This window comes from Tupaia chinensis, unplaced genomic scaffold (genome assembly GCF_000334495.1).
Source record: "Tupaia chinensis unplaced genomic scaffold, TupChi_1.0 Scaffold000320_1, whole genome shotgun sequence".
Lineage (NCBI taxonomy): Eukaryota > Metazoa > Chordata > Mammalia > Scandentia > Tupaiidae > Tupaia > Tupaia belangeri.
Genome location: NW_006159813.1, coordinates 8,009,333 through 8,023,503, shown reverse-complemented (window position 1 = coordinate 8,023,503; position 14,171 = coordinate 8,009,333). Strand labels below are relative to the sequence as shown.

General features: G+C 47.3%; 1 protein-coding gene across 1 annotated transcript; it reads right to left on the bottom strand.

The window, feature by feature from the left end:
- Positions 1-550: 550 nt before the first annotated feature.
- Positions 551-14,171, bottom strand: TBX3 (T-box transcription factor 3). The gene is given in 9 exon segments (XM_006151578.2): positions 551-2,238; positions 2,240-2,526; positions 4,389-5,062; positions 7,016-7,173; positions 8,266-8,342; positions 10,303-10,449; positions 10,707-10,766; positions 11,727-11,994; positions 13,660-14,171. Coding segments are annotated over 9 exon segments (2,223 nt in total). The 5' UTR covers positions 14,049-14,171; the 3' UTR covers positions 551-2,075.

The following is a 14,171-nucleotide window of genomic DNA, read 5'->3' as shown; positions in this document are numbered from 1 at the left end:
ACTGTCCGTACTGCACGAACTAAGTTTTGGTGGGGTTTGCATGGGAGAAGCTGACTTAGCGGGGCAGTCTTTTTCGATGAAAACTCCAGGATCTGAAATAACGATTTTTCTTCTGAATTCTCATCAGGCCCCCTTTCCCTCTCCCATCTGGCTTCCTAATTTGAAGGAAAAGTAAGTTCAGGTTGAAGTTAGCTTCCGTCGCGCGCGCGGAGTAAGGGACTTTTGTTTTTAGCTTGGTAACTTGAGTGACATCTCATTTTTGTTCACTGGGGGCGGTCTTAATTATTTAAAGGCGAAGGGGAAGAGGGTACGGAAAAAAACGCCAGAAGACATTGAATCCTTTTCTAACTTTCTACCTTTAGGGAAGGTTCCCAAAGAAAGCATTTAACACAAAGGCCCAAAGATATTTCAATAAAAATTTATTGAAATTTCACTGATGTAGGACACTGGGGGGTACAGAAAGCAAAAAAACAAAAAAACAAAAAAACAAAAAAAAACTCATCAACTATCACACAAAATATACCTTCATGAATTTTTGTTTTTAAACCATCTCTCAGCACCTGACCTTTGAACTCTCTCTCTCTGCAGGCACCAGTTGGAAACACCATTGATTATTGACAACACTAGTAAATCTCACTTTGTTTTGAGAAAATCAGGGTACAAATGCAAAAGAAAAATTAGTCTAATACACAGCCTCCACACTGCTCTACAGCAAGCTCAGAACCAGTTAAGAGTTTAAGGAATTTGCAGTGGAGCTGGAAAGTGGCACCCACTTTGGGTTTAAAGAGAAAATAGGACCCTCTCCATTTGGAATATTTAAAAAAAAAACAAAAACCAAACAAGTTTGCAGACCACTCTTTTGTAAAGTGTGTTTGGTGTTGGTGCAGAAAATGAGTTTTCTCATGCTAACAGCAATTCTGGGACCTGGAAATAAAACTGACAAAAGAATAAAAGAAGAAGAAGAGGAGAGAGAGAACACAAAACCTGACAGTTGCAATTCTATTTACATAGAGCTATGTACAATGTCAATAAATTAAAGTTTAATTTTCTGAGCATTCATATTCCACCTATTTACAAGAGTTATCAAATAATTACATAAATACTTTGTCTAATAGTCTCGCTTCTTTATTATTTTTTTTAAAACCTTGTTATTGCATATACAGGACAGAGAAAGGACTGTCAAAGAGGGCAGATGTGAGTTCTGCTGCAGAGTTTAGATCAAATAAATTCTTTTTTTTGGGGGGGGGGCGCTTTCTCTACCCCTTCCGTTCAAGATCCTCCTCCATTGGTCTTTCTCATTCGAGGGCTCAGGATTGGAGAAAAGGTGTGGGGTTATGATTTTTATTTTTCCTCTCTAAAAGCAAGCGTTTGAAATTTAAAAAAAAAAAAAAAACCACAAATACATGACTGTGGAATCATGCAAGAAGAGACCTACAGCGGCTCTTAACACATCACAAGAATATTAAAAAGACACAGATTTCCTTAATAGAGACTAAACAAATGTGGCGGGGATTTCCCTTCCCAAACAATCTGCTCAGAGATCCATGGAGAACTGATAGGCCAGTCACTCTGAAGTGGGGTGAATCTTCACAAACAGAACCGTGTTCAATGTGATTCCTTTGTCTCCCTTAGTTTTAAAAAGTGGCATTTGTTTTCATTTCCACTTGACACGGCGAAGGAAAATATATACAGAAATTCCGTCTGAGGGAAATGCTTTCAACACCTCCCCTCCTGGTGGGTTTAGTACCCTTTTCTCCAGACCAGCCTTGCTGGAAGTTACTCTGGACATTAAGTGAATTGACTCCTGCCCCTAGTAGCTCCATGTGGCAGAAGTTTCTGAGCCCCCCTCCCCCAGATCTGGGCCAGACCCTGGATATATAAACCACGCCAAGACAACAGGGCCTGTCTCTAGAACATTCTTGCATCTTCTCTTGAGGGAGTCCTGCACCCCTTCCTAGCCGGGATGCCGAAGGAAGGGCTTAACCCCGACAGGGGCCTGCGGTTTATTTTACATCATACAAAGTGCACTGCAGACTGGACTGGACTGGAATGAAGAGACATCTCTGGGGAGGGACTTATGGGGATGCACTGCGGGACCTGTCCGGCTTGGCTTCCAGGCCGCTGACCAACCGCTGGATACTCTGCAGTTCGCTGGTGGCTGCCTCTTTGTCAGAGCAGAGTTTGGGGGACAAGGTCGACGCGCTGGCGGAGGGAGTGGCAGAGAGGGTGGGGGCGTTTTACAGCCACGGAGGCTGGGCTGGCGGCCAGGGCAGTGGCTTTGGCGTCCAGGGGCCCCATGGTGGCTGCCATGGATGGCAGCGCGGTGGTGAGAAGGCTGCTGCTGTCGGGGACCGGCACCGGGATGGAGTAGGGGCTGTAACGCAGCCTGGGTCGCATGGTGTTCAGATTCAGGAAGGGGTGGCGGTGCACAGAGCTGGAGGCGGCTGCAGCAGAGGCGGCGGCAGCAGCTGCCATGTACGTGTAGGGGTAAGGAAAAAGGCTTCCGAAAGGCGACATGGCCAGGCCCTGGGGAAGGAAGAAAGGCAGCAGGAACGTCAGTGGAATGAGTGCTGCAGGGATGGGGGGGCCCTCCTCCATCTCCTCCCCGTCACCTCCTTTGGCTCACCATAAATCCCTTCCCCTTTTAGGGCCAAAGAGGATTGAGGACAACTCTGACTTCTCTAGTTTCACATCTTAGTGGGGTCACCCTAGGCCAGGTCCTAACTTGCTGAGCCTCAACTTTAGAGGAAAACTACCAGGAAATTGTTAGGCCTGCAATAAGGTGCCCTGCTTGGATCACAGGATGCCCTGAAAGTCCCCCAGGAGGCTCAGGTGTACCACCTGTTCAATGGGTCCACAGTGGCAGAGGGAAAACCAGAGGGCATACTTTATTTGACATAATTTCATCATTCTTGTTCCCACCCACTAGAACTCCCTCCCACTCTAATTCTAGAAGTTTCTCCCCCCCCCAAAAAAAAGGGGGAGAGAGGTAAGTAAAAGGATGTTGGTTCTAAGCATAGACCAAGACATTACCCAGCCTGATAGCTGGTGTTACAGGTGAACAACTGAAGCAGGCTCCAGGGGGTTAGCAATTCACTCAGTGAGTGGCAAAATCAGGGTTTAAAATGCAGGCACTGGCCCAGCAGGTGGAGTGGAGGTTAAAGCCACTGGAGCCCAGTAGCAATGTTTGAGTTCTAGACCAGGTAGATTGAGATCCGTTAGGCTGGGCACCTGTGCATGCCCCAAATCCCAAGAGGAGAATGGAGATGGGATTGTGATGTGGCCCCTGGGGTAGGGTGCTTTCTCGCTGTTCCCCAACCCCTCCAAGCACAGGCACCCTGGTCTAGGCCAGTTTTCTCTGTGCTATACCGGGAGGAATCATCAGTGGCCCCTCATCCCCTGATGACGGTCCCTAGGGGAAGCCAACAGGGGAGATGGTGGGAACTGAGAAAGGCCAAAAAACCAACACATTTCTCAGCTCCATCCTCCCCAGAGAAGGGTGCCAATCTTGCTTCTTGGCTCAGGGAAGGGAGTTGAATTTGCTCAGACAAAACAAAAGGCAAAACAAACAAACAAACAAACAAACAAAAAAACATGCAGAAACTTCCCAGCAGCCCTGCTCTGAGCTCAGTTTCTAGCGCCCAGGACTTCCCAGGCTGCCTGGCCCAGCTGTCTGAAGCACACAAGCCACCACAGTCCCTGTGAGTCTCCCTCCTCTGACACTTTCCACATGTGCACCAACCATTAACCCTTTGGGGGAACAGGCTGGCCTGCTTGGAGGGGAGGAATCCGAGGGAGAAGTGCTCTGAATTAGGAACACAAGGCTGCCAATTGCCAAACAGAACGCCCCCCTCCAAGTCCCCTCCCCAAGGACAGATGTCCCTCTTGTCTGATTTTCTGAAGCTAAAATTAAAACCCCTGAAAAAGTTCCTACAGTCAGACGGCTGGGCTATAGTCAAGACCCACCCCACCGTGGACAAGCTCTGTGACCTTGGGCACGTTACCCACCCTCTCTGGGCCTCTCCTGGTTCAGCTCGAAAGGAGACATGACAACAGTTAAGACTGAAGGGTTCCATCAAATGAGTCAGAATAGACAGGGACTTAGACAAAGGCCTGGTACAAAATGCATGCGGTGTGTAGCTACCACTACTACCTGCCTCTGTCAGAACCCTAACCATAGGGAAAAATTTGCAATTTTTTTTGTAAGGGAGTGAGGTCATGATGACTCAGTGAGATAAGCCTTGTCCCAGTAATGGCTTATTATCATTATCATTATTATTATTTAAAGGTCCCAGGCAAGGCTTCTGGGTGAGGTCAGGGACTCAGTGCAGGAAAAAGAGAGCCCCTGGGGGGAGGGGCTGGAGCTGAGTTGGGGGAAGGGTCAGTACCTGAGAGGCCAGGACGTGATGCTGGAGGTGGAAGGGCAGGGTGGCCGCAGACGCCCCCGACAGTCCCTGTGCAGCAGCAGCAGAGGCCATGACAGTGGAATCCAGACCCGAGACACCCGTGGAGGCCCCGGACACTGTGGCCAGCAGCGGCCCCATGCCGGCTGCCACGCTAGAGAAGGCACCCCCCATGGCAAACTGGCTGGGGTGCAGGAAAAGCGGGTGCCCGTTGAAGAACTGCTGACCAGCCAAGCTGGGGGCGAAACCCAGGCCAGGCAGGGGGCCCTGGGCCAGGTGCGCAGCCGCATCGGTCTGCACCGTGAGCGGCGCGAAGGCTTCCTTGCCCGGCAGTGCGCGTACTTCCTCGACCTTGGACGTGGCTATGCCCTCGCGGCCCGGGCTTCGGCGCTCCTCCGCGCCCAGGCTGCGGGTACTAGAGGAGATGGTGGCCGGGCTGTGACGCGAGTCAGGCGATGCCTTGTCCAGCCGTCCGCTGTCCCGAGGCCGGCCACTGGGCTCTGCCGCAAAGAGGTGCGCCTTGACCGCCGGGCTATGCTTGTCGCGGCTCGGCTCCTCCGAGGTGGTGGTAGAGATCTTGGCCGCGTCACCGGCCTCCGGGCCCTGCTCCTCTTTGCTTTCGGCCTCAGCGTCACTCTCTCCCTCGCTGGGACACAGATCTACCACAGGAGAAGGAAACAAGCAAGGTCGAAAGGGGTTAGCTATGGAGTTGGCAAGTGGCCTGGTTGTTAAAGGCGCTGGACTCCCACATGGCTGACAGAGGTTCAAATCCTGGACCTGGTGGCTCGCTTTCTCACTTCCCCTCTCTCTCTTTCTCTGATCAAATGGAAAATAATAATAATAAATTTAAATAGAATAATGAAAAAAAGAAAGAAAGGGGTTAGCTTCAATCTGGGCGATGCAACCCTAGTTCCCAAGTTCGAACCCCAGCTCCACTGCTCTGGAGCTGTGTAACCTGAACAAGCTACCTAACCTCTGCAACTCAGTTTTCTCATCTGCAACATGGGGATGATGATACTGCTGAACAATTCTGTTACAAAAATCAATGAGGTAATAATGAACTGAAAGCGTTTAACTCGCTTGGATAGACACTGCCTTCCCACAGCACCCCGCAACTGGGTATAACAAATTTCTCTTTTGATTTTACAAGCATCTTAACTCCTACTAGGTCAGACAAAAGATTTACGTACCATTTCCCCCAGGTCAATTGCAATTTGGGGGAGGGTGTCTTTTTGTTCTTTTTCTTTTTTTTTACAAATTCACTTTTTAAAAATCAAAACTAGTTGACTCTAAAACTCACTGCTGAGACAATTTCCAGTTACTATCAGCGTCTCTGTGCAGTCAGCAATCAGTATCGGCACTTGGCACAAATATCAGAATTAGGCTGGAAGGATTGGTTTGGAGAGGACCCCAACATCTGGGGTGGGCCACGGCAGACATCAACACCCCTCCCCCATCAGGCAGACTCAATGGCACCTTTTCTGGGTTTGCCCAGTCCCTGCAGACAGGGCCCAGGACAAAACAATCATAGATTGTGTTCTGCTTTTTACCACACCTTCTGTGGGTGTCCTATCCAAAAAATAAATAAATAAATAAAAAGGTAAAGGAGATCTTATTTTATGTTTAAAGCTTAAATAGATTGAAGGCATGAAGGACTTCCATTTTATTTCACTTAAAAACAGGTTTCTTCCTGTTGAGAAAGAGAGTATGTGTGTGTGTGTGTCTTCCCAAATAAATAACACTTGCTCCTTAAACACAGGAAACTGATTGGGGATTTAAACCATCCCATCCACTCCCACTCCCAGTACAGATCCCCAGTTCTCCACCACCTCCCTCCCCAGGGCCAATTGCTACTCCATTGAGGGATGTATTCTCAGCCAGCTCTGTTCCAGGGGCAGAGAAACCCTCCCATCTCCCCAGCTCAACACATGTTCACCTGGAGTTCAAAGATGGAGACAGTTTTGGTTGGAGAGAAGAGAGTGTAAAGACAAAGCAAGGAGGGGACCAGCAGGTGGCATAAAGATTAAGGCCCCAGACTCTATGGAGACAGTTTTGGTTGGAGAGAAGAGAGTATAATGACAGAGCAAGGAGGGGACCAGCAGGTGGCATAATGATTAAGGCCCCAGACTCCCATGTGGCATGGCTGACTGGAGTTCGAGTCCCAGACCTGGGGGTTTGCTTTCTCATTCTCCCTTTCTCTTTCTGCCTCTCTCTGGTCAAATTCAAAAATAAAATGAAATAAATGAATCTTTAGAAAGACAAGAGTGAGGAGGGGGGGAGAGAGGGAAGGAGGAGATACTGATTCCATCTTTAGAAAGACAAGAGTGAGGAGGGGGGGGAGAGAGGGAAGGAAGAGATACTGCTTCAGGTACATTTTCAAAGCTAAGCTCCTCAAGACACACACCCTCAGCCAAAGAAGGGTTTGCAGGAAGGAGCTCTGAGCCCTCCTTATTCTTATTCTTATTCTACTTAGGAAGCAGGAACACACCTGCTAGTCCCCTTTGAACTTTGGCTCCATTTATAGACATCAAGAAGAATCTGCAGCATTTTAAAGGGTAAATCCCCCTGACTCTTCCAGGTCATGATGACCTGGAGTCATCCCATAGGTTTACCTTTGAGGTTTGAGGTCCCCACAGTGGACACCGCTGGAGAGGAGGCCTGGGCGAAGCAGTTGAAGGCTGCCTGTTCACTTGAAGACTCATCGGAGGTCCCATTCTCCTTCTTGTGTCTTTCATCAAATACTCTCACGGACTGCAGGGTGAGCTGTTTTCTGAGGCAGAAGCCCACACCCAGTGTTACCAAAGGTAGCATACATGTCCCTTCTTTGTTTCTTGACCCTTTCCAAAGCAGCACACACACGCACCTCACCCAGCCTGCCGCCCACAGACAACACCAATTCTCTGAAATCTGCCTGCCCCAGGGCAGCCACACAGACTCAAGCATTGTTCTTGACCCTCTAACTGGACTGAAGAGAGAGGAAGGAAGAAGGCTTCAGTTGCATTTATTCAAGATCAGGGTTTCCCTAGAAAAGGCCATTTGGCCTGGGCTGTAAAATCTTGTTTCAAGTCAAGAAGGGGGCCAGAACTGGCCAGAAAACAGTGGAGCTGCCGGCCTTCAGGAAGAAGAACCGAGTGCCTGGAGCAGGGAACACGATGTGGTCTGACCCCAGCCGACCAGACTCCTGGATGGTTGCTAAGACCTCAAGGAAGTGGTTATTTCATGGTGCACTTTACAGTTTTCATTTCCCCAACCTATTCATTGGGATAAAAATCTATTCGGATGTTAGAAATTATTTTTTAAATGTCCACCCCCAAGGGGATAGGTTCAACATTTGGGATGATTTTCTGGCTTGTAGAAATTCTTTGAACAGGGACAGAGGAGGGGAAGGCGTTTTTTACGTACCCCCCTAGTTGTCTACTTCATGCAAAATGGTACATACACCCTTGAAAGAGAGAGGGAGCCATAGATATCTCGAAGGACCCAATCCTGTTTGATGGGATTGGGAAGACAAAATGGCAAAAATTCCAAAGATTCTGTGAATGGTTTGGTCCTTTTCTGGAACCTGCCCAGAAGGAATTTAAATTCATTAGAAATTAATAGGCATCCCTATATCATCGGATTGTTTTTCTTCCAGCGACAACTGGTATAGCCTGATGAAAGACCTTACAGGTCACAAGAAGGAGGTCGAAAAAGTATATACTGACATTTGCAGACATGCGTGTGTGTAAGGGGGTTATTTTTCCACACGCTCAGTGTGAACGCTTACATGCTTACATCAGCTTCTAACTGCTTGAGAGTTGGAGCCTAGAAAAGGGACTTTTTTTCCTAAAAGACTTGAGACTACATAATGACCTCAACTCACCTTTTCTCTCTTCTGCCATTTCCAGTGTCCCGGAACCCTTTTGCAAAAGGATTGTTGTCTATTTTTAACTGAGTTATCTAGAAGAGACATAAGCAAGACAGAGACATGGGGTTTAGTTTCCAGAATGGTTTGGGGGGCGGGTGTTCTTCCCACCTCGATAGTTTTCTAGAAACTTGACTGCTACAAACTACAGAGATCATGACAGAAGTTTAGAGAGGACTGAGAAAAATCAAAGGAAACTATTAAGGCTCAAGGCTCCCACAAGACACTAAACCAGGAATTGTAGGCTGAAATGAACGCCGCAAGAAACCCTCTTCTTTGGACAGCCAACAGCTTGGGTTTAGAAATGGAAACGTCGTCAAAAGTTGTCAAGAGAGACAACCTGTCGGTCCTAAAATTATGCTTTCATTTTGATTTTCTTATACAGTGCAATTAATCATAAAATAAGTTAGGCATACTCCCCTGCCTGCAAACACACACACAAACACACACACACACACACACACACACTTGCACAGTACCACTCCAAACTTTTCCATGAATCTAATAAACTGATTTATGGGATTTTGCTTCCCCTGTACTGGAGTGAGTTTGATTTTTTGCTTGGAGGGAGGGAGGTGGTGGCTTGAGGAATTACAATATTGACAATTACAGATTTAAAAGGACTGAATGACCGCTAGAGACATTTGTTTTCATTTATATGCTCTGCCACTGCCATTAGGTGGAGAAAGCCAGAGGCCTCTTTGTCTGATCAAAATGCTACATTTTATTATTACATTAACAACTTAGTTTCACGGGATTCTGGGTCTAGAGGGAGCACGCATTTCGCACGCTGCGGAAAAATGCCAGACTATGTAATCTTTCAAATCCCTTTCCTTTGAGGGGGAGAAGTTATACATACAGAGTTACTCAGAGGTAGAAAAGGGAACCCATTGGTTGTATTCTTATTCAGAGAATAATTTGTTGAATGCTGCCTGCTGGATTTCAGGTTTTGCCCTGGGCAGGGAGAAGAGGTCATTAATGCCTTAATCTCAGACTAAAAAAGATTGATCTGGAACACCCCCATCACATAGCCAGAGAGGACCAGCTGACAGTGATGTGAGTTCAAATTGCAGAGTGTTGTCACGTAGACAGACTCTCCCAGAGGTCCAGGTTTCAGAAGTGGAAGGACAGGGATCCACAGTCCCTCCCTGACCCCATAATGGCCTGCTAACAACCAAAGTGGGAGCTGGTAAATCAGGGGCGAATCTGTGTTTCTGTATTCCATGTTCTTGACCTTCTCAGGCAACCATAGTTCTAGATACCAGGGTGCTGCCCCATTTGGGGGATTCTTCTAACCCCCAGCTTTGGGCCCAATAGAGAATAATACTTCATCTACAGTGGTGACTTGGGCCACTTGAACTCAGAGCCTCAGACAACTCGACTAGCAAGACCCCGTCTGTGATCAGGATAGTTTTTTCAAACACACACACACACACACACACACACACACACACACCATAAAAAACACAGCAGCATAAAAGGTAATGAAAACCAGACCAGCTACTCAGGATTCCTGGCTAGAGGAGAAAAGCTGGTCTCTACCACAATTCTCCTCCCAGAATCCCGAATGGCTTTTGCCTTCAATTTTGAGCAGGTTTTCTTTCGAATCTGATTTCTCGATCCTTCTTCCTGAAGGGGGGAAGAGGATGAACCTTGAGACAAAACAGGACAAAGCCCAGGAGTGGGGGGCAGGAGGGAGGGGACATCAGGGACAATAGTTATGAGAGCTTCTCTCCGGTAAAAATCAGGCTGGTCTTTTTTTAAAAAAAACTCCTCATTGGATGACTTAACTGATCCAGAAGTTTCTTTTCCTGCTCCCTCCGAGTATCAGCGCCTCTTTCCCCGAATTCTGACCCCCTCCAAGGTCAAATCACCAGAGAAAACTGGAAGACTCTCATCTCAATTTTCATGGAACCTTCTCACGCAGATCCAAAGCAGTTTAAAGGGGAGGAAGAATACCACCACTATTAAAGAAAGCCCCCTTCGGTTGGTTACCTTATCGTTCTGGTATGCAGTTACAGCGATGAACTCGGTTTCGGGGAACAAGTACGTCCGAAATGTACTATAAGGAAGTTTCAAGATATCGTTGGCTCTTACAATGTGGAACCGGGGCTGGTATTTGTGCATGGAGTTCAGTATGGTCTGCAGAGGCAGGGAAAAGGAGACAGACAAAGGATTTAGCAGGACAAACGGGATCTTAGGACCCCTGCCAGGCTGACATCTCCCCACCGCAGGGTACCACGCTTGGCCCGAGCCCACCTCCTTGGAGTACCTCCTTGGGTACATTTTGCTCCACAGATGTTATCTTCTGGAGAATCCAAATTGCTCCTTAATTTCCAAAGGGGTCCCCCCCACCCTCAACCATCTAAGGTTCATTCGTACCTTGAACCCTAGCCTACCTGGGAACCAAAACTATAATTCCCCTGCCACGTTGCGTGATCACTTGGGAAGGCCAAAGTCTTAAAAGATAGAGAAAAACATGCATTTTAATTTACAAAATGATTCAGTACTTAAGCGCCCACTAATTGACGAGCCCAATCCACTTAAAGCCCTGAGAGGCTGAACTCTAGAGAGAGGAATATTTATGCCTTAATCAAATCAAGGGCTTCAAATGCAATTCCTGCCCGCTGAAGATATTTCCGTGCCATTCACGTCTTCCTGGGCCTAATCTTTCTGCTTATTCCTCACTTATCACTCTGTTTATTTTATTGAAAATGTTGTGGGGGGTGCAGAAGGGGTAAAAAGTTCCTTGCCTGACGTTCACAGCAATCCAAGTCTTCCAAAAGTTTCTAAGCACCCGCTCTTCGAATTCACATATACCCTCCTCCGTGCACACACACACGTCGTTTTGATATCAAAAGACCTAAGCCTTATTTCTAGGAAACCCGACTTTTGCCTCAGTTCATTTCTTTTTCAATAAAAGAAAATACGTTTTGAAGGACATTATGCAGACCCTGTGCACCAACCGAGTCAAGCCTCCAAAACTTAAACGGCTCTCAAGAAAGAATATGGCTGGCTTCAAAACAGAAGTTAAGACATTTGAAAACAACACATATCCTTTAGGAACACAGAGCTTTAAACTGTATTTTAGCTCTTAATGATTGGTTTCTATTATAACTATCGTCAGGTCAGGCAGCTACCAAGGATCTGGAATGACTACAGGACACAAGCTCTGAGCTGCTGAAGTTTTCTCGTCCCTGTTTCTTTTAAAACGCCAGGCCTTCCATGCTCCAGACAGAAACACCCTGGAATCCTCTCTCCCGTCCTGCAGGGGAATCAGGAGGAGTTCGCTATGTTTAGCAGCAGAAAGCAAGAGAGAAGTCTGAATGGAGACTCAGGAGTTTATACAGACTGGAAAAGCAGTGCACCTTTGGTCGAGTTAAAGGAAAAGTTTTACTGAAGGGACCGGTGAAACTTACAAATCCATGTTTGTCCGAAATGTTGTTGGTGAGTTTCAATTTGTGGAAAGTGACGACTTTGGACATCCACTGTTCGCCGGTGGCAGGGCTGTCTGGGTGAATATACATTCTCTTTGGCATTTCAGGGTCGGCCTTACCCGCCACCATCCACCGAGAATTGTGGAATTTATATCGACAGTCATCGGCAGCTATAATGTCCATCAATAAAATGTATTTGGCTTTTTTATCCAGTCCAGAACATCTTACTTTAAATGGAGGAAACATTCGCCTACATACAGGAGAACAGAAAAGGACAAAAGAGAAAAGTAAATCACTCCAAATCGCTCAGGGTTGATTTCCCATTCATCTTAAAACTCGGTAAACCAAACTGTCAGCTTTCTATCCTGAGGAATAAGTGAATATTTTTCAGAGGGACAAACGGGCAGCAAAATTGTTTTCTTCCACACAAAAGGCTTACCTATGCCTCCTCGGTGTGTATTTAAATGTCCTAAGATTCAACACAAGTCCGCTGTGCACGGAAATCTATATTGTCTAATCATTTCTTTCAACTACGTCTCCCCTCTGTGTGACTTTACAGAGGGCCTTCTTCCTAGAGAAATTATTGTTTGAGGTTTTAGGGTTCACCCCCCCTCCCCGTGGGTATCTGCTTCTAAGCAGCTTGGGGTGAAGATGTTTAATGGAGCGGGCCAGAATTTTCCAACACTCACTGATGAGAAAATGTTAAACTTATTAAGGAAATACACATCAAGTTGCACCCCTCCCTGGTCTAGAACAGCAGTCCCGCTGCTGGCGAAATGAAACTGGACTTCAGTGAGTTCTCAGAACAAATTTTTGCAGCTTAAGGTAGACTCCAGGGCCTGATAACCCGATTGCCTGTCAAGCTGCTAACCACATTCCCCTACGCCTAAGGCCCGTCCAAAACTGCAAGACCGTGCCAACGAATTGCTGTTAATTTCACTAAAGTGTTGGCATTCTGGACTCTTGACTTAGAAGGAAGCCCTTTACTGTGAAACTGCCTAAATGTCTCGTGGGTTTGAGGATTTTGTCAAACTTTGGCCTCATTAGGCTTGCAAAGAGACAGAATGTTGAACACATCAAAAGCAGAATTTTATTTTTACACCCATTGAATTTTATTCTATTCCATTTACAGACTTGAATGGCCTTAAAAAAAAAGAAAGAAAAAGCAGTGATTTTAAATCTTCTCTTCCAGGCAGGTCTGGCGAGGCCAAAACCTCTACATAGTATGTAAAATATAGTTTATAATATTCACACTCCCCACTGGTTCTTTAGGTCTGCAAACATAATCTTAATTATCCCAAATTGCCTGCTGAGATCTCCCTCCGGTTATAGACACGTGAAGGAGTCTGGACAAACAAACCAAAAAAACGCCCTTGGGTTTCTTTCTGACCCTGGCAGTGGCCGGCTGAGGCCCCCCTCCAGACCCAGAGGCTAGGCTGAAAGGGCAGCGAGGGCGGGGGACTAGTGTCAAACCAGTCCCTACCTCGCCGAAGAAAAAGGTTTTCCGTTTTTCTCTCTCCGAGAACAAAATTTAAAAAGATGAAAGCATAACATTAACAAAGAAAGAAGGCTATTCCAGAAAGGCTGGGAGTGAACTTCTTGCAGTGGTAGGGCTGGTTTGCAAGGCTCCCCCAGAGATGTCCAGCTCCCCTAAAACGCCCTTATCTTTTTTTGTGGAGAACCCAGGAGGCAGACCTACATAAGACGGTGCAGACAGACGTCCAGGTAAGCTGACATTTCCTGCCACTGGGCCAGGGCCCCGGAGTCTCTATATACAGTTTTAGGAGAATTTAGTTTTTCGTCCAAGCCGTAATAACTAGCTAATCAACTGTTCCGAAAAGGAGAAATAAAGAGAGGAAAGAAAACCTCCACTAGCTAGAGGAAGGGACACCCTCCCCCCCCTCCTTTCGCTTACCTTCCCGACTTGGTAATGACCATCTCTGTGCCCCGCTTGTGGAACTGATCCCAAAGTTCCTTAGCCTCCAGGTGCACCTTGGGGTCGTCCTCCACCTCTTCTTCGGGCTCCATGGTTTTCAGAGGCCTCAGATGCGCCTGGGGCCCCAGGGACGAGAAAGGGATGCCGGTCTCGGCCGCCCCCACCAATTGATCCATGATCGGCTTGGCCAGGGCTCCCGGCAGCGAGAGCGCCGCGGCGCCGTTGGGAGGCAGCGTCAGCGCGGGGAAGAAGGGTGGCTGGTGACCCAGCACTGCGCTCATGGCGAAGTCCGGCGCCCGGTGAGGTAGGAACGGATGGTAGGCCATGCTTGTCCCAGGAATGACCGGATCTCTCATGGAGAGGCTCATCCACTCCAGGCGGGGCGCTGGGCTCCAGCCGGGGACAAGTCCGCCGCTGCTGTTCTGTATTTGCTTTTTTTTTTTTTTTTAGCAGCAGCTCATAGTTTTTTTTTTTTCCTTTTTTTTTTTTTA